The sequence below is a fragment of the Elgaria multicarinata genome, chromosome 3, assembly GCF_023053635.1.
Source record: "Elgaria multicarinata webbii isolate HBS135686 ecotype San Diego chromosome 3, rElgMul1.1.pri, whole genome shotgun sequence".
Classification (NCBI taxonomy): domain Eukaryota; kingdom Metazoa; phylum Chordata; class Lepidosauria; order Squamata; family Anguidae; genus Elgaria; species Elgaria multicarinata.
In genome coordinates, this window is record NC_086173.1 from 30,251,473 (window position 1) to 30,272,278 (window position 20,806).

Genomic DNA, 20,806 nt, shown 5'->3' on the forward strand with positions numbered 1-20,806 from the left:
GTCATCCCATGAAGCTGATGGGTGGGAGATGCAGCACAAATAAAAGGAAGTACTTCTTCACACAGCGCATAGTTAAATTATGGAACTCACTACCACAAGATGTAGTGATGGCCACCAATTTGGATGGCTTTAAAAAGGGGGTTGGATAAATTCCTGGAGGCGAAGGCTGTCAATGGCTACTAGCCCTGATGGTTGTGTGCTATCTCCCATATTCGAGGCAGCAAGCCTGTACGCACCAGTTGCTGGGGAACCTGGGCGGGAGGGTGCTGTTGCACCATGTCCTGCTTGTTCATTCCTGGCCGATGGCTGGTTAGCCACTCTGTGAACAGAGTTCTGGACTAGACGGGCCCTTGGTCTGTTTCAGCGAGGCTCTTCTTATGTTCTTAATTCTCAAAAGGGGTTTAAACAGTGGCTAAAAGTTGCATTTGGCTGAAGACCTTTAGCAGCAGATTCCCAATGGATTCCCTATTTGACCATTATCATTGAACTCAAAAACAACAACTCACAGGCCATAGTCCCCTGCAGTGCACCAAAAATGGAAGTAAGAAGCTCACATGTTGTGCTGCATTACGCATGGAATCCATGTTTGGAACCATAGGGCACTTTATTAGGAGATAAAGCTTTCTCTTTGGTTGTAAAAGAGAAACAGATCTCTCCAGGCAAACGAGGTAACACAGTGGTTCCAAAGAAGAAGAAAAAAGAACAGGAGACCATGACCCTGGAAATGTGGTCTAGGAACCAGAGTGGAATGGGGGGATCATACTAGCAAAGAACCATGAGGAACTATCTTAGAAGCCAAGAGAAGTCTTGGAGCTCAGCTAAGACCCAAAATCGTGCAGGATGCGAGAACAACTGGTGCCCAATCTCAAAGCTATAAGACAAAGAGGCGACTAGCTCTGGTGCTATGAAATGTCAAAAGAGGTTTATTTTTCTTATCTGAAATATAAAAATGTTCAAAAAACTTTCAACCAAACTTGTACAACGCTCAACATTTCGGATCTGGAGATCCTTCGTCAGGAGCCGTACAACGAAATAAATTACTTTTTGAAGTAATTATAAATTTGAAACCTTATAGATATTTTTTACAAGACCGCAGCCGTGTTCGTTCTGTCTCCCTCAGCAGTCAAACTGTTCTGCAGATGGAGACCGAACGAACACGACTGCGGTCTTGTAAAAAATACCTATAAGGTTTCAAATTTATAATTACTTCAAAAAGTAATTCATTTTGTTGTACGGCTCCTGACGAAGGATCTCCAGATCCAAAACGTTGAGTGTTGTACAAGTTTGGTTGAAAGCTTTTTGAACGTTTTATATTTCATAGCACCAGAGCTCGTCGCCTCTTTTTCTTATAGCCTTTTCGTGGTGCTTTTTCCCTCTTTTTCTACAACAGCCCAACCTCCAGGGCAATTATATAAGAAAGTACAAAGGAGTCAGTGGTTCTGAGGCTGGACTCAGGATGGGGCAGAACAAAGGTCTGACTCCATGGAACGAACGCTCAGCAAAGCTCTTTGCTACTTGACAGAGTTAAATCTTGCTGGCTACACTATACGTCAAGAGCTGTACAGTAGCTCCTAGCATTCAAAACAAGACGTATCACAAGGGAGGGCAATGTGGCCTCTAAACCTGTCGTCCAGTCTAATGAGTGAGAACACTTTAGAATCGGGCCATATTTCCCACCAAGACTCCAGATTGGCCAATTTAAAAAGGTACCCTTGTGGGTTACCCGGGTGGTGACTTCATAGTCAGGTCAGCCTTTTCATGTTTCTGTAAGCCCATGGGAGTGACTCCCCTTAATCTAATCCATGAAGAAAACACATACACAGTAAATCTGGCCCTAAAGCCACCATCCAGGACATGGTTGACATTCCTGGCAGCTTTCCAAGCCTGTAGCTCTGTCGCTACTTCCAGAACAAAGCGGATTCTTGGGACAAGGTATCACGCTAACGTCAACAACAAAAAATACAGGGTGCAACGATGTATGGACAGAGTGCCAAGCGTGGCTGAGCAACTCTGCATCGTACTCACCAGCTGCAGCAGATCATATAACTTCTCGCTCAGCACCCCAAAGATCTTTTCACTGGCAAATGCCTATGGATGAGGAATAAAGCATATTAGGTTTCCCTGGAAAGAGCGCAGCCCCAAAAATCCTAAAAAGAGGACCAGGTAGGCTATTAGTGTAGAACAGAAGGTAGATCTCCAGATGTTTGGGACTAGATGGGCTATTAGTGTAGAACCAAAGGTAGAACTCCAGATGTTTGGGATTTCAGCTCCCAGAAGCCCCTGACAGGGTGGCCAATGGTAATGAATGCTGGGAGTTGGACCCCAGAAGGCTGCAGCTCTTGCCCCTCCCCACACCTATGATCCTCAGTTTGAACGTGGCAAAGCTTTATTGACGGAAAGCTGTGTGTGCCAGTAGCACTTCCATATGACTATAGGGAGCGCCGGCACTCAGAAAACCACGAGACATTTCCTCGTGGCCTTGCTGTCCCAGGAAGGATTGGAACAAGGGAGGGGGCAGCAGCACCTACTCACTTCTTTGTAAGCCTGCAAATAAGAGACGATTTGCAGGAAGTGATGGCGGAAGCTGGCATCCTGGGGGAGTTTGCCAAAGCAGAGGACGGCTGGCTGTGTTAGATTTACCATTAACCTAGACGGGGGGGGGGGGGGGGGGGAGAAACAAAGAGAGGCTCCGTCAATTATTGTAAAATAAGGCCAAATCAAGCATCAAGTTTGATATGGCAGTGGCTGTTAGCAGATGTATATGTTCCTTGAGGCTCTATTAAGATCCAACATGTTCTTAGTTATGGGGTGTGTTTTTAAGGAACACTCACTGTGGGAAAATGATAATACGTGTATATTTAAGTGTTTGGGTCAGGGTTAGATTTGCTGTGGCCAATTCTTTTCTTTTCAGGAAATGGTAAGTAAGTGGGAGGGGGAAGTTAGAATGGTGAGCAGTGTGAATGGTGCCGTCTGATTGGTTGGTTGATTTGAATGGAGAGAGAGGAGGGGGAGTGAGAGGACAGCTGGGCAGTCAGTCAGAGTTAGAAGAGCCAGTCAGGGTTAGAAGAGCCAGTCAGGGTTAGCAAGTTAGTGAGCGTAGGAGTGAGTGAGGTTTAGTAGAGACTTGTTTTAGAATAGTATTAAGAAAGCAGGGTTATACGATTTGGAAGTGGCTAGTATTCCCTGGGAGGTTGAGGGAGGTAGATGTATGTAGACAAAGTAGAATCATCTTAAAGTGTCTTTTAATAATCTTTTTTCTATATGAATAAACTTTATTCTTATTTTGTTTAACAACCACGTCTGCTCAGTAGTCATATGCATTACTTCAGGTGGACAATACACACGCACATTCACACACAAAAGGTTTATTATTCCCTCATTCTTTTAGAGGATAAAGAATGGGGTGGTGGCAGCGAAGGAGAGGTTTTTGTTTTTTTAATTTTTTATTGACTTTTTACCTACATCAATACAATTAACAGGGAAAAAAATATAATACATAAACTCAAAGTAACATTTATATCATATATTCACGCTTAATCTATTTAACATAATCATACTCAACATAAAAGTGCACCCACCACCACGGGATCTCATTCCTGTTTCCAAAAACTCATAGTTTCTTCTGCTGGTGGTTTCCCGCTTCCCTTAGAAAACACAAATACTAGAAACTTTTTCCAGATTCCCTCAAAAGCATTCGTTTTTACTATACCTCTTCTCACTTTAATATTACATGTCAATTTATCATTAATAGCAATATCCCACACTTCTTTATACCATTCTTCAATACAATAATCACCTTGAGTCTTCCAGTTCCTAGCTAAGATTAACCTTGCTGCTGTCAACAAATTCGTTATCAATTCCTTAATTTCTTTAGTACATTTAAAGTCTTCTTGCAGTGAGAGTAATGCAACCCTTGGTGTTTCTTCTATTTTCATTCCAACAATTTCTTCAATCTCTGAAAACACCATCTTCCACAACTTTTGCACATATTTACATTCCCACCACATATGAAGATACGTTCCTTTTTCACCACAGCCCCTCCAACAATCTGCTGAATGCTGATTATTAATCTTGTTTAATCTAACCGGGGTTAGGTACCACCTCCATAAAATTTTATAATAATTCTCCTTTATCCTCACTGACATATTTCTCAACACTCTGTCTCCATAGTCCTTCCCAACTCTGCTGTCCTATCTGTATCTTCAGATCTGTCTCCCAAACCGATTTTCCTACACTATCCAACGAACCTTTCTCAAGTAGTATATTATATATTTGGCTCATTAAACCTTTTGTCACTGTATTCTCTCCCTTATCAATTTCTTTTTTATCAATTAATTTCTCGAACTTCGTCATCTCTCTACACTCTCCGTTTTCTCTTACCCAATTTTTGGTCCATTGTTCCAATTGCCAATAATTTAGTCAAGTTAATTTTCTATCTTTTAGAACCTCTTCCATCTTTTCTCTTGTATTCATCCCTCTTAACCATTCTCTTAATTTTATTTTGTTTTTCTCTATTAAAACTTTACTTAATCTATTCTTTAAATCTTCAGGAAAATTCTTTAACATTATTACCGGTGTTAAAGGGGAGCTGCTTGGAAGGAGAGTTTTTAATAAAAGACGTCACAGAAGCTGGTAACGCCACACTCAACTGCTCAGATCATTTAACATAGCCATGCTTAGATAAAAGGTGTTGCCAAACCCTAGGAACCTACTAATTTCATGTATGCATTTGTAGGTCTGTACATCATTACCTGCTACTGCTGTTCCTCACGATTAAGGCTTCATACCGGGGTAGACAACTTGTGGCCCTCCAGGTGTTTTGGTCTTCAACTCCCATCAGCCTTAGCCAGCACAGTCGATGGTGAGGGATCATGGGAGTTGTAGGTCAAAACATCTGAAGGGCACAAATTGCCCACCGGTTATAGCCAGCCTCTTCTCTGCCACCTTGGTTACCTGATAATGGCATCAAAGAGCTGTTTATCTTGAGGATACTGGATGATGATGGGGATCAGGTCATTCTGTAGGATCTGAGCTGCCCCCAGCTGTTGCCGGATATCTCGAGTCTCATCTTCATGACGCAGGTAGCGGATCAAGTCCTTCACACTCTCTGGAGAAATAGAGGCCATATGTGAAGGACAATCAAGTGGGTGTGAAGCAAGAGCACATGGAACTCCCATTTCATCATTTAAGATACTCAAGCATTAGGAACTGGCTTTTATATAAGGGAGAACTAGACTGTCTGTTGCAAAGATCAGCAACTAATAGAATGTTCCTAACTTAAATAATTTTAAAAAATAAATTAATAAACACATCCAATTCCATTTCCCCCCTTCATAGCTCAGCTGGATTGAGTCAACATTAATAGCCCCCATTCCAACCTCTAATATACACCCTGCCACCCTGGGCCTCTCACCTAAGCAATCTGGCTCTTTGTGGTAGGTGTCCCCCTCCAAGAAGCCGAGGGCGCTGCACGTTGCCAAGAGTTCGCAATTCATCATGTACAAGTCCATAAATCTCAGCCTAAGCGAAAGAGCGGAGCCTGTGAGGGACACAAGCACTGTTAAGCTGTGTAGCTGCTGGGTTGTTCACAACGTGAAGGAATAACTTCATGAAACAAAGCCACATTTGCTTGACATTTTCTATTGAAGCCAGGGAAAAATCTTAGGCACTTGATTGCTAGGCTTCTAGAGGTTTGATGCTAGTACCCTGGAAGTTGAACGTTTTACACAGACATGAACACAGTATGAATGTATATTATGTATTTATTCATTACATTTCTATACCACCCAATAGCTGAAGCTCTCTGGGTGGTTCAGAACAATTAAAACCACAGAACACATCAAAACATACAATACAAAATGTAAACGTTTAAAACAACAGTATAAAAGTACAAAGCAAAATAAATGGCATTTCGAATTCTGATGCTGGTCTCACAAGGAATTAGGGCTGGTCTGAAATTTTTATTCAAGCCAGCTTCCAACTATGAATTTATTTCGTTAAGTAAACTTTTTATGAGGTTTTCAAAAATATTAAATATCCCTTTCTTCAGAGTGTCATAAGTGCACAACTGAGGGAGCGGTTCAAGGAACACCTACAGCACAGGCTATACCACAACTAAAGTCCTGCCCATTCTTCATGATGCAGTTGCATTATGGGTAGGCCTTTCTGCCTAAAGTGGATCACCATTACGTTTTTTTAAATCCAACTGTATCTGAATTGGTACAGGCCTGCAAACTATGGCTGAATGGCTGCTTCTAAGCTAGCAAACTGTTGCTTTTCTATACTAGTCTGCAACATTCCTCTGTCCATGGGAAGATGGGTCAATACGAAAAGAGCTTACATTCCAAAGTGGTTCAGTATAGCCATAACACCCTTGGAACTGCAATTTGTGAGATTACCTCATTATTACTAATGCTTTTCTATAACTTTGTTATTAAAGCTAGTAATCAATCACTTGCTTAACTTGGCAACAGTGCCAAGTCCAGTTATGCTATAATTGTTTTGTGCCCAGGGGTGGGTGTCCAGATTTTGCCAAAGGGTCTTTTATGCAGGAAGCCTTCGAAGTCTGGTCCACCTTTATTGGGATATGTCCGATGTGCTGTAAATTATGCCAGTAAAGATTGTCTCCTTGTAAGCAAACCTGTGAGTCTGACTACTTCTGTTTCCTTGGTAACCCTGGAAAACCTAAAAGCTCACCGCTGGGGCATACTGTATCTTTGTATTAAACACAGAAAAGCATTTTTGTTACAATTTTAACCCGCAGTGCTGAGTTCAATGGGACTTACTCCTAGGTAATGTGTATAGGATGGCAGCCTTAGCCGTTTCTTTTCACCCATTTAAAAGGAAGCCCTGAACAGCGGCAGGGGAAGGAGAGCCCCCGCACGAAGCTGGCTTGCCTGCGTGCACCATTTGGAAGTGTATTCCCCTGGGCCTGGAGAAGAGGAAGGTTGTGGAGGAGCGGGAGGAGATCGGGGTATCTGGCCAGCCGGATGGCACAGAGACAGGGCGGATCGCTGAAAGGGCCAGCAGAGAGCAAGGGGCAGAGAGGGGTTGTGGTGTGCGAAGGGCAAGTGGGCAAACTGGTTGGGAGAGGTGCGGAGGGGAAAGGGGCACTCCTTGGTACCTGGGGAATTGGAGTTGTCATGGGGAAAGGAGATGGAGGAGGAGGAAACCAGACAGGGCGGCTGTGACCACTGGCGGCCAACAACAGGGGCTTGTGACAGTGCATGCAGACCACACCCGGGGACGGCATTGCTGCTTCGGTGTGAACAGTAATGGGAGGCTTCTTTTGGGGTGGGGGAGAGCGCTTGAAGTTGTGCATTGAGCCCCGGCTGCTGGGACAGTCAGATGTCATGGCGAAATGGCTAGTCGTTCCTTCCTTCCCCGCACAGCCCAGGTCTGACCCCCATTCCCTGGGTTGCCGTGGCATGTGCAGACTTGTCAGAACAATTATTATTATTATTTATTTATATAGCACCATCAATGTACAACAAGTGCTTCTCAGGGGTGGGGGGCACAGGGAAGGGGGGCAGCGGAGGGCAGGGCATGGGCGTCTGCCAGAAGCCGTTCCTTTCCATGTGAAATGAGGGCAGGATGGGGAGGTGGTCATCATCTGTTGCTGGGCGGATTTCAGAATTAAGTTTGGCAGGCTGGAGCAGAAAGCCGGCATGGTTTTGGACGCTCTTGCCCGGGGACTCTGTGGGCAGCCAAAATAGTCAACTCGACGCTGCGAAATAGTCCACGGAGCCTGACAGATGACACGCTAACCAACGATTGGCAGATAGTCAACTCTGCAGAGCGCTGGTTATCTTTCTTGGTTATTTTGGGGTAAATAGTCAACTGCAGGGTGGGTTTTGCCCGACAGACGACCCAATAACCAACGTTTGACTATTTCACTAACGGTTGACTATTTAAACCACCGTTGGTTATCGTGTCGTCCAAACTGAGCCCGTTTCAAGATGTATCTTCGCTGGGATACAGCATCAGCATCATAGGTTGGAAAGCAGAGGTTGCTACGAATACACCTGCCATTCTTCTCCTGTAAAAATACCCTTGCCAGGCAACAGATACAAAAGAGGCACACTTACTTTGCCTCTAGGGAGCAGGAAGCAAGAAAGCACAGTCTCACCAGCTCCTAAAGATAACCGATGGCTACTACACCCAGCCAAAAACTGCGGACAACTTGCACAGAAGTCACATTTGTTGAACAAACAGAAAGAGGTAAACGCCTTCAGAGTATCCTAGCCCACAGGCAAAATTATTCCTTCAGTCCCCTGTTCACTGTGAGGCACAAAATAAAAGCAAATCAGCAAACTAAGATTTCCATACAGAGAACCTGAACCTCAGATTTTGTAGCAGCCAAGGCACTTTAAACCTTGACACCAGCACAAGAGTTAAACCTGAAGCAAGAAAACCACAGAATCAAAACTACTCTCACAGTCTAAAGAAGTGCTCAAGATAGCCTAAAGGACAAATAAAGCAGAATAAAAACTGTTAGCCACTCTGTTTATACAAAACTCCCATGTAGTTTTATTTTACCAGCAAAACCTTCTAGCTCCTGTGACCTTCATGCACACAAGCTCCTCAGACACATGTGCAGCTGGAATCCTTCCAAAACTTCTGGAGGCTGAGAGGAAGAGTGTGGGAGAGAAGCAGATTGGCCGCTGGGAGCAACAGGTCTGCTGGCAGCCAGCAAAATTCTCAACTCTTAAAAAAAAGGATAGGGAGACTTGCTTTCCCCACCCACTTCCTGAAAGGCAGACCCACCCCACCATACCACTATGATTTTCTTCACACAGATTTCAAAATGATACCACATCACATAACCTGGGTTATGTAACTGGTCCACTTACCCAGAGTACTGCATGGTTCTAACCTACTTTCCAGCAATCTAGAAGGTTATTATAACCAAGGTCACTATGCAGAAGGGTAGGCTGGGGAGGAGGAAGCAGAAATGTTTAGGAGCACCAACCTCCTCAGCAATCCCATAGTTGAGGACACATGCTCAGATTCAGCACAGGTATCTTTTTATTTATTTATTTATTACATTTATATCCTGCCTTTTTTCCTCCAAGGAACCCAAGGCGGTATACATAATCCTCCTCCTCTCCATGTTATCCTTAAAACAACAACCCTGTGTGGTAGGGTTGAGAGTCTGTGACTGGCCCAAAGTCGCCCAGTGGGTTTCCATGGACAAGTGGGGACTAGAACCTGGATCTCCCGACTCCCAGTCCAACACCTTAGCCACTACACCACACTGGCTCTTGAATAAGTAGACGCAATATCCAATGGACTAACACACTGGATTTAGTTTTGCATGGTATACAAAACATCAGGGAAAACCAAGCCTCAGTTCTATTTATTTATTTGCTTAGTTCACACTTCTAGACTGCCTAATAGCTGACAGTCTCTGCCCAGTTCACAAAACAGAGCTAAAACTGAAAGATATAAAACCATAACATAAAGACAGTTACAAAATAAAACCAAAGAAAAACCTAACAGCAGCACTAGGACATAAAAAGCGCTGTGCAGACAGCCAGTTTAACACTTTTAGTGCAAATGCTGTGGTGAGCAGCAGTTGGACTGTAATTATGGAGAACAGCTGACCCAGAATATACTGCAGCACCACATTAGCTGTGCATGTAGCCCCAGGAAGGGCCATTCCACATATTAAGGTGCATCAAAACCACGTTATTCAGGTGTCACATTTGTAAGTACACAAAGAGAGAAAAAGTATCTGCCTGCGTGCGTGTGCCGGTTCACACTCGAGCATCCATACTCAGAGCCAGATTTAAAAGCAATCCAAGCTGCGAATCTATTCTGTAGATTCTCTTCTTATGGTCTTATGAAGAGATAAACAATATGGCTTCTTGCCCCCACCCTTCATAGAATCATAGAATAGCAGAGTTGGAAGGGGCCTACAAGGCCATCGAGTCCAACCCCCTGCTCAATGCAGGAATCCACCCTAAACCATCCCTGACAGATGGTTGTCCAGCTGCCTCTTGAAGGCCTCAAGTGTGGGAGAGCCCACAACCTCCCTAGGTAATGATTCCATTGTCGTACTGCTCTAACAGTCAGGAAGTTTTTCCTGATGTCCAGCTGGAATCTGGCTTCCTTTAACTTGAGCCCGTTATTCCGTGTCCTGCACTCTGGGAGGATCGAGAAGAGATCCTGGCCCTCCTCTGTGTGACAACCTTTTAAGTATTTGAAGAGTGCTATCATGTCTCCCCTCAATCTTCTCTTCTCCAGGCTAAACATGCCCAGTTCTTTCAGTCTCTCTTCATAGGGCTTTGTTTCCAGACCCCTGATCATCCTGGTTGCCCTCCTCTGAACACGCTCCAGCTTGTCTGCGGCTGAAGACAATGTGATGGGTTTCAATGTGGCTGAAACCCATCCCATTCAAGCTCCAGAGGAAAATACATGTCCCTGGAAATAAATGGGACAGGCAAAAGCCTATCAGAAGAAGCATGGCTGAGTTACATAACAGACCTCATTTTCGACCATTCATGTGCCACACTGCTGTGTACTAACAAAGCCAGGTAAATGCAAACAAGTGGGTCAAGGAAGGCACCCTGCTGTGGTATTTCTGGACTGGCATGAAGACTTTCAACAAACACACAAGGTGCATCAACACTGTTACTAGGCGGTCAGAAAGCGTTCTGCTTTTTCTCCAAAACAAATTCTGGCCATGTGTGGCAGGCTCACAGGGCCTGGCTGACACTACTAAGACACCTTGAATCTCTCCCACATGTAAGCATTTACACAACTCCTGTGGTGACACCATGAGCCCCATTTCCTGTCATCACCAATAGATCCTGAAGCCCATCTTCCCCGGAAGCTTTGGAAGCTGCTCTGCAAACTAGTCCCGTGTGCTTAACATGTAATAAAAGGCATTTATAAAAAAATCTTATTTTGATCGGCTTTTTGCAATTGCAGAGCTGCGCAATTACGGCTGTTAAACTATATATAGCCTTGCCTTGTATGTTTCAGCTGCTAAAGGGAACAACGTGTACTTGTAAAGATAAAAGTTAATTGACAAGATGGGGCTGCAACTATCCTGGTTTGACAGCCTTTCACAGCTGGGGTTGAGGAGGGGACTAGATTGGCCCCTTAGCAAAGTTATCCTTAAGTTTTTAACTGTGGTATTTACCCTTAGAGGTCCCCCCACTTCCATTCCACCCCTCTGCAAATCTACCACAAGTTGTTTTAGGGGTGTTCTAGGGTTCCACTCCTTTTACTGTGAATGGAAGCTCCGAAAATCACTTGGGGGAGATTTGGGGAGGAGTGTAATGGAAGTGGGGACACCCCCATGGGTAAGTTCCACAGCAGAACTTAAGGATAACTGCCCTAAGGGTGCAATCTGGTCCCATCTTCCCAACCTGTCAGAGGGTAATTTGCACACACTGACAGCTGTCAAATTGAGAAAAGGGGATCAGATCACACCCTTAGCAACTTGATCACCAGGGTTTGAAGTGTGGAACACACATTTGGAGGTTCTCCCTTCCTTTCCATCCCTCCCCAAGTTTCTCCCAAGTCGTTTTAAGTGTGATCTAGCATCCATACCATTTTTGGAACTCTCATTTGCAAGAAGAAAAAAGGTGGGATATAAATGTAATACTAAAATAAAGAATTTGGCATGCATACACACAGACACACACGTAATGTTATCTAAGGTGACCATATGAAAAGGAGGACAGGGCTCCTGTATCTTTAACAGTTGCATAGAAAAGGGAATTTCAGCAGGTGTTATTTGTATATATGGAGAGCCTGGTGAAATTCCCTCTTCATCCCAACAGTTAAAGCTGCAGGAGCTATACTAGAGTGACCAGATTTAATAGAGGGCAGGGCACCTGCAGCTTTAACTGGTGTGATGAAGAGGAAATTTCACCAGGTTCTCCATATATACAAATGACACCTGCTGAAATGTTCTTTTCAATACAACTGTTAAAGATACAGGAGCCCTGTCCTCCTTTTCATATGGTCACCCTAATGTTATCCTTCCAATTTTGGGGGGGAACAAATAGGGACTAATTCATAAATGCTACTTAAGAGGAACAGTTGGCTTTCTCTAATTTCAATTGCTAGCCCTCAGCAGTAACAGATTTGGCAGATGTGATCACCCACCCTATTGATTAAAATCAGTTAACTCATGTTTGCACAATAAAGCATTGCTTGTATATCTCATTCTGCAAGGCATAGGAGGCTATCTTGCCCAATAACGATCTGCTCTTTATCAAAAGTGGGGAGATGGTTGCCCATGTCAAGGAACATTATTTTGATGGGCAGGAGGGGGAGAAGAAGCAGAACTAGCATCGGACACACATTGACATTTAGTCCAAAGTTAGAAATGGTCTGCCAAACGAAAAGTTTGAAATCTATGCGGACCAACAAAAGCAAGTTTGTTTTGAGTCCAAGCATCCCAGAACAATTCTTAGATGTATTGTTCCTGTGACCTGCCCTCTAGTCACTTGGGACATAGTACCAGATGCTAGATTTGTCTACCACGCCCTTGTTAAATTTCAATTGTGAAAATCTTTCACCAAATATGGCATAGCAGGAGGGACCATTTGCAAAAGCATACGCTGAAGTGGACGAACAGCATTGCTAGTTAGTAATATCAGGTTGCAGCAGAGGGAAAAAGAGAAGAGAAACTGGGGCTACTCCATCGGCATTGCTGAGATACGAGCAACAATTGCCTCCTTCTCCTCTTGAACCGTTGCTGTCACAGCAGTAAGAACACTGGAAAGAAGATCTAGCACCTATTTCCCCTCTTCCCTTCCAATCATAGGAACATGGGAAGCTCCCTTATACTGAGTCAGACCATTGGTCCATTGTCAACACTGACTGGCAGCAGCTCTCCAGGATTTCAGGCAAGATTCTTTCCTTGCCCTACATGGGGATTGAACCAGGGACCTTCTGCATGCAAAGAATGTGCTCCATCACACTGAACTACAGCCCCTTCCAATTCTTTTTCCATTTGTATTGCATCTTTTAAATCCTAAGCCGAAGGGCAAGGATTGCCTTACTATCAATCTTCATAAATCATTGCAGGAGACTTTATTATTTATTTATTCATTGCATTTTTATACCATCCAATAGCTGAAGCTCTCTGGGCAGTTCACAAAAATTCATTGGCTAAAGAGCATTGTAAAAATCCTTCAAATAAATAAATAAATAAATAAATAAATAAATGAACTGATTAAGAGTTCAGGAGAACTCAAAAGCTTGCATATTTTTGTAGAATTTTGGTTGGACCTTATAAAGGAATTGCCCAACTGTGGATTTTTAATAAATAAAAGATTGAGTCACATGTAGTTCACATATTGTGCATATCATTTTTATGAGCCATGCCTGATTGTTATGCTAAACTCATTAACGTTTTTTCAGTTCTGCTATTGTGGATCTCTCTCTCTCTCTCTCTCTCTCTCTCTCTCTCTCTCTCTCATATACACACACCGCCCACCCACCCCGAGGCTTTTTAAAGGCTAGTGAAAATGGACCCAACTTGCAAGGCACAAAAGTTCACTCTGAAATTCATTTTCCAACCCAGCCAAATTTTAATGGTCTTTTTGGAAAGGGCAGGAAGCATGTCTCATCCAAGCTGAATAACAACAAAAACTTGGAGAACAGGAGGTTTGCACACCTGGTCAAATTGCAAAGATACCCTGTGCTGTTCAGAAGGGCAGGCAATCAATAAATGCCCAGTATTCTAAATGAATTCATGAACAAATGCACAGGCGGAACATCAATATGTTTGGATGGAACTGCAAGCACATAGAAACCCCTGAATGTACAAGATCACGGAAATTAGTTACATGCAGCAAGGGTGGGTGGGGAATTGCTAGTCACACAAAATACAGAGAACCCAATCTCGCTTTGACCATCACACTCCCATTCCTACAAACACCTCTCCACTTTCCCTTGCTATCCTTAATCTGAATTAAGAGACCTAACTGCAAGCATTTAACAAGAGTCACAACCTCTCTGTATTTATTTATTTATTTATTTTATTACATTTATATACTGCCCCCATAGCTAGATCTCTCTGGGCGGTTTACAGAAATTCTAAAATGAGATAAAAAGTATACAAAATTTAAAATGCTATAACACAGAATATACATACATGAAGTATTAAAAACCGTTAAAATAAACATGTGGGTAATTAAGATGTGCTGCCATATGCCTGGGTAAAGAGAAAAGTCTTAACTTGGCGCCAGAAAGATAGCAGCGTTGGCGCCAGGTGAGCCTCGTCAGGGAGATCATTCCATAGTCTGGGGGCCACCACCGAAAAGGCCCTGTCCCTTGTTGCCACACTCCGAACCTCTCTCGGAGTAGGCACCTGGAGGAGGACCTTAGATGTTGAACGTAGTGACCTGGTATATTCACGTCGGAAGGGGTGTTCCGACAGGTATTGTGGTCCCAAGCTGTGTAAGGCTTTATAGGTCAAAACCAGCACCTTGAATTGGGCTCGGAAACATACAGGCAGCCAGTGCAAGCGGACCAGAGCAGGTGTTATATGGTCAAACCTTCCGGTTCCCAAAATCAATCTGGCCGCTGCATTTTGCACAAGCTGCAGCTTCCGAACTGTCTTCAAACGCAGCCCTACGTAGAGTGCATTGCAGTAATCTAACTTGGAGGTTACCAGAGCATGGACAACTGAAGCCAGGTTATCCCTGTCCAGATAGTATAATGCTGTATAATGTCCATACAGCAGTTTCCCCCATCCTTGGTTTAACACTGGTCTCTAAACTAGAAGCCATGGTGGGGAAGGGGAGGACATGAAGAAATTATTTGTGCAGTCATCACTCTCTTCAAAATGTACCATCCAGAATGAACCTGCTGGCACTCCAGACTGTGATTTGGAGTAGCTGGAATCAGCAGGACCTGGAGAAGGACAGAACACGGGGGAGATGGGTTCACTAAAAGTGCCGGATAACTTTAGGTCATTCTTTCCCAATCCAGTTCCCTCTAGATATTTTGGACTATATCCTCAAGCATTTTGGGACTTGAAGTCCGAAACATCTGGAAGCCACCCGACTGGGAAAGGTTACTTTGGATGTCAAGGTAAACAGAATCAGATGTCTCCAACTTGAAAGGCGTCAGATTTCACTCTGCCATTCACCCTTCAGTTCTGCCAAGGTCAGACAGTCATTTTAGAATGTGTGTGTGATGGTATACTTGACCCCAGAACACTAGAGTAAAATCCAATATAAGTCAGAGTAGATCCATTGGAATAAATGTGACTTATTACATTTATATCACACCATTTTTCCTCCAAGGCGGCGTACACAATCCTCCTCCTCTAATGTCACAACAACCCTGTGATGTAGGTTGGACTGAGAGTCTGTGACTGGCCCAAAGTCACCCAGTGGGCCTCCACGGGTGAGTGGGGACCAGCCCGGATCTCCCAAGAGGCAGCTGGACAACCATCTGTCAGGGATGCTTTAGGGTGGATTCCTGAATAGAGCAGGGGGTTGGACTCGATGGCCTTGTAGGCCCCTTCCAACTCTGCTATTCTATGATTCTATGAACTCCCAAACCAACACCTTAGCCACTACACCACACTGACTTAAGTTAGTTAATCACTTTAATGGGCCTACTCTAAGTAGGAGTTAATTTGGAGCAGCAGGAAACCCCCAAGAGCAAAACCTCTCTTGCTAAGTGTTGCTGCGACCACTTTCCCAAGGAGCCACGGTTCTTCTGTGCCACACGCGGCTCCATCACTTCACGTGGGCAGGGTGGGGCTTCAGAGTCAAAGAATGATCGCGAACATCGCCACGTGTGGCAGCCATCCACTCCCACTCCAGCTAGGTGGGAGGGCGACGCGCACGTTTTCGCCCACCGCTGCGAATGAACCGATCGCAGGAGAGGCAGGCGCGGCTCGCTCTTCCCTAAGGAGGGAAAGCAGCCGCCAGTCCCACGTGGACAGCCAGGGACGCGACGTGAGAGAAACGGAGCCGGGCGTTCGAATGGGAGATCGGCAGCGCGCTCCTTCCGTGTCAAGAGGCTGAGGGAGGGAGAGGGGGAGGAGTGAGTTCACACGGCTCCTGCAGGCATGAGGTAAAACAGGCATACAGCTCTTGGTGCATCACTTAAAAACTGCAATATCGTAGTTAATGGCGGGCTCCTCTCTCCAAGGGATGCAGCGCCATCCTATGCAAGGTGACTCCTGTTGGGGTTAGGTTTTTACCCACAGAAGGAAAAGGACTCTAAAGAGTTAAAAAGATGTCCTTGGCCAGATTGTCTCTGCCAGGAGAAGTCCAGTATGAAGCAGATTCTTCCCTGGCCTACGTGCGGTACGAGAAGTACATGATGAAGAGACTATTGGTTAATTGGGCCAAGGAGAAAAGTGTATTTAAGAAGTCCATGTTGTAAGGCTTCTTACTGCTAAGACATTATCCTTACTGCTAAGATATTATCTTCACTGCTACGTTGTGATTGCTGTACTGTTGGTGAAAGGACTGTATATATGACCATTTATTCTGTAAGTAATTTATTTAGTGTCAGTAAAGTTTTCTTACTGACCAAAGACCGTGAGTGCTCTTTTTTCTTCTTAACTCCAAGCTGAAACCATTTCCAGCTCCACGCTGCTGCTGCTATTCGCACTCTGCTAAATTTTTGGGTAAACCATTACCACGATAACTCCAAAGGCAGTTCCAACGAGTGCATCGAGGCATATTCCAAAGTGTATAAGACAGGATGGCAGGCATCAACCTTGGGAAGCCCCTTTAGGACCCAATCCTTTGCAAGTTTAGACGGGAAAAAACTCCTACAAATCCCAGGATGCCCTAGCCAGCCATGAGGGGGCTGTAGGACCATTTTTCTGTCTAAACCTGCATAGGATTGTGCCCTTCGTCTATTATCTATGGATCCTACAAATCCCAGGATGCCCTAGCCAGCCATGAGGGGGCTGTAGGTCCAGTTTTCTGTCTAAACCTGCATAGGATTGTGCCCTTCGTCTATTATCTATGGAGACATTCTCCCTTTTCCAGTGCTAGCAGCATACTACTCTCACATTTTTTAAAAGCGAGTCCTGCCCGCTTTTGGTGCTTTTTTTTACAAATGAAATAACTGCTCCCTACCTTCTTTTTTCTTTTCTTTTTTTAAAATTTGGAACTATATTATGGTTGGGAATATCTTTATGCCCTTCACATATTTCTAATCTCTCCCTTTTCTAATAACGCCTAACATGGAGTTTGACTTCTTGACATTTTCATCGAGCTATCCACCACCACCCTAAGATCTCTTTCTTGGTTGGTCACTCAGCTGGGACTTTCTTCTAAGTAGACATAAGATTGCATTGTAAGTGTGTAATGCTCAGTACACTTACTTGGGAGTAAGTCACATTGAACTTAGAGGGTGTTCTTGGTATGGTGGGGTGACCAGATCCGTCTCCCTTTGTTGAACAAAGGCATATTACCCCCTTCTCCCTCGATTGCAGACATAGGAAAGTCCTTCCTAGGCAAGTTCATAGCCCAACCCCTTACACACTGCTGATTTTACACCATTAGGATTTATTTCAGTTTTTCTCTGATCTATTTTAAAATAGAATAAGGGGGGGATACTGCAGGAGACATCCTGGCTGATGCCAACGTTGTCAAAAGGACGTGCAAACTTCTGAGAGTGGCCAGTCACTTATTTTGCTCATATGAAGAAGCCCTGAGAGCTATGTAATCGCAGGGGAGTCCTGCCAGGATGGGTGGGGGTGGCAGAATTAGGGAGATGTAGCTTTCTACATAAGTAACACACTTAGCATGTCGAGGAGCAAAACTTAAATTAAAAAAAAAAAATTCAGCTTCCCAGAGGCATATCAGGAGTGGCAGGTGTCTATGTTTGTTTATTTTTTATATAGACATTTCTGTCCTACTTCTTAGTTCAGAGGCCTTCAAAGCAATTTACCATGAAAATATAAAATAGTAATGTAAAATAATTAAGTTGCTCATCCTTTCCTGTAGGTGCCCTGTGACATTCATGTAAGCACAATTCACACACCACTCGGTGAATACAATGGGATATGTTAAACTGTTAGAGCATATTGTGCATCAGATGGTTGTGCACATTACAATTCCCCAAAGACACAATTATTGCACATAGTAAATACAATCTCTCCCTTCACCAAAAACAATATCCAGAGAAAAAACATCAGGATCACCTGAAACAAGTGAAAGACTGGGGACATATTAAAAGAATGATACTGGAATGAATTGGCTCATTTTAACGATGGCCCACAGAAATGCATTAAACCAGTGGTTCCCAAAGTGGGCGGTACTGCCCCCTTGGGAGCGGTGGGATTGCATAAGGGGGCGCTAAGAGGCAAGGGGGCAGCAGGGGGGCGCTAAGAGGCAAAGGGGCGACCTTGAAGTGGTCTTTTCCGAGAAGCGCCTCTCCAGAAGGTCTTAAAACCCAGGGACATTTTTATGGGAGAAGGTAGTTTGGTCCCAAGCCATATAGGGGAAGAATTCACACATGTATTAATACCGTTTAAGAAGCCCATCCATCACATTAAGAATTTACGGAATAGTGAGGAACTCTACCCTAGTTACTAAATGTGATATCTAATATTCTTGCTAAATGACTATCAGACTTTGAAAAGATGATATCACTGGATCAAGTCCATCAATTATGTTTAATTGAATAAACTGAAAAAAGGCAATTGGATTTTGAATAAATATTCAATTAATTGTTACTGTTTTGAATTTTATTGTTATTGTTTTTATAATTTTTATTGTTATTTATAATTTTTTAAATTATTTTTATGATTTTGTAAACCGCCCAGAGAGCTCCGGCTATTGGGCAGTATAGAAATGCAATAAATAAATAAATAAATGAATAATCTTCCTTAGTGGGTCGTTGAAAACCGCTATTCTGAATAATGATTTTTATAGTGTATGGTAGGGGGCACTGGGCATGAGTTTGTGGAACCAAGGGGGCGGTTACCTGAAAAAGTTTGGGAACCACTGCATTAAACTAATGGTGATCGGTTAGCAACTGCACATTCGTTGTGACCAAGAGCATACAGAAGGATTTCTAGTCTTCTCTCACTTCTCGACCCAGCTTATTCCCTACCATAGCAATCGCAACATGTACGAAAACTCATCTCTTGGGCGAAGTGAAATAGAACAGCTAGCACAACAAACAACAGCGAGGTTTTGCAAGAGCGATCCTTACCTCGATTCACCTTGGGATCTTTAATATGGAGCCGACAGAATGGGAAACCTTTAATGGGGTTGGGCTCCTGTAAGGTGGCGGCGGTGATTTTAAAGAGAAATCTTCTCCTATTGCAGCCTTCCTCAACCTGGGGCGCTCCAGATGTGTTGGACTACAACTCCCAGAATGCCCCAGCCAGCTGGCTGGGGCATTCTGGGAGATGCAGTCCAACACATCTGGAGCGCCCCAGGTTGAGGAAGGCTGTATTGTAATCTCCAGGGGAAAGGACCCACCGGTAAATTACAGAATTGGCAGCACAGAAAGAGAAGAGGAGGGACAGATAGGTTGGCGTTTCAAATCTTACAGACTGTCGCCGAACTACACCTGGAAGTCACCAATCAGAGCAGCAGCCAATGAGAAGCCATAGAAACTAAAGCGGAAGCTGTTTGATACTGGCAGAAGCTTCCCAGCTCCAGGGTTGTGTAGCTCCAATGAAAGATGCGTATGAGCTCTGCCTTACTGTGGCTGCGGAATTTAAACCGCTCGGATCTATTCCAAGCAGGATATGAAAACGTTTTGAAAACTGTATATGGTGTGTGCCCTGAACCCGATCTACACGAAGTAGGATATAACACTTTTAAAACGGTATGAAAACTGTATATGTGTCCTGGGCCTGAACAGTTTTCATAACCATTATAAACCGTTATAAGCAGTAGTGTAGATCCTGCCCTGGTCCTCAACAGTTGTCACTACTGTTATAAACCGTTTTAAAGCAGTAGTGTAGCTCCTGACAGAGGAGGAGACAGCAAGATATGCAAAACCTTTCTACAGATGCCTTTGCGAACAGGACACCGCGCCATCCTTTGCCAGTTCCACGGGTTACAATCGTATGCCTAGCTGGGGCCCCTTTTCAATCCCGTTGATTTCAGAGGGATTTTAAGCAGCCTGTTTAGACATAGGGTTATTGCATGTAGCGTGAATACAGGCCAAAGCTGTGCATCTACAACCTAACAAATTGGAATATATTTATTCCCTTGTCGTATGCTTCCCCAACGCCACCTGAAGATCAGCTCCCGTTTAACCAGCAGCTCTAACTCGTGCTATTCTCTCAAAAAAATTCCGTCTGCTTTCCAGTAACCCGCCCATTTCCCTTTCTGATCCTACACATACTTGCTTCGGGAATTAGTCCCATGGAATTTAGTGAGACGAACTTCCGAATAAACGTGCACAGAGCGGGCTGTTACCGTTGCAGTCCTAAACCTGCTTACGATGTCCCATTGAGAGCAGTGGGGCTTACTCCTGAATAAACGTGATCGGGCTGCTATTAATCGCCAGTGCGATCCAAACGCCCATCCCAAACCTCCGCCCAAACCAACAGAGATAGGTCTTCAAAAATGATACTAAACATAGTTATTATTCAGAAGTTAAGCCCCGCTGAGTTCAACGACACTCATTCCTTAGTAAATGAGCACGGGATTGCAGCGGTGGAGCCCAATTCGATGCACATTACTCAGACGTGAGCCTCACTGAAATCAATGGGACTTATTCCGAAATCAGTGTGCATAGGATTGCAGCCTTAAACACTCGCCCTCCCCCACACCACATCCGTGCATATCTACCGACTCCACGAGCGTCTCCATCGGCATCATTCCCACCCTCA

The 20,806-nt window shown here is 44.1% G+C and overlaps 1 protein-coding gene across 1 annotated transcript in view; it reads right to left on the reverse strand.

The window, feature by feature from the left end:
• TIMELESS (timeless circadian regulator) overlaps positions 1–20,806 on the reverse strand; it is a 58,463-nt gene extending 37,657 nt beyond the window's left edge. Inside the window, exons 1-5 of the mRNA XM_063119836.1 lie at positions 20,766–20,806; positions 5,414–5,539; positions 4,954–5,107; positions 2,533–2,647; positions 2,026–2,088 (exon numbers count right to left, since the gene is read on the reverse strand). Of these exons, the coding sequence (XP_062975906.1) occupies positions 2,026–2,088; positions 2,533–2,647; positions 4,954–5,107; positions 5,414–5,510 (429 nt within the window). The 5' untranslated portion in view covers positions 5,511–5,539; positions 20,766–20,806. The remainder of the gene's footprint in view (positions 1–2,025; positions 2,089–2,532; positions 2,648–4,953; positions 5,108–5,413; positions 5,540–20,765) is intronic.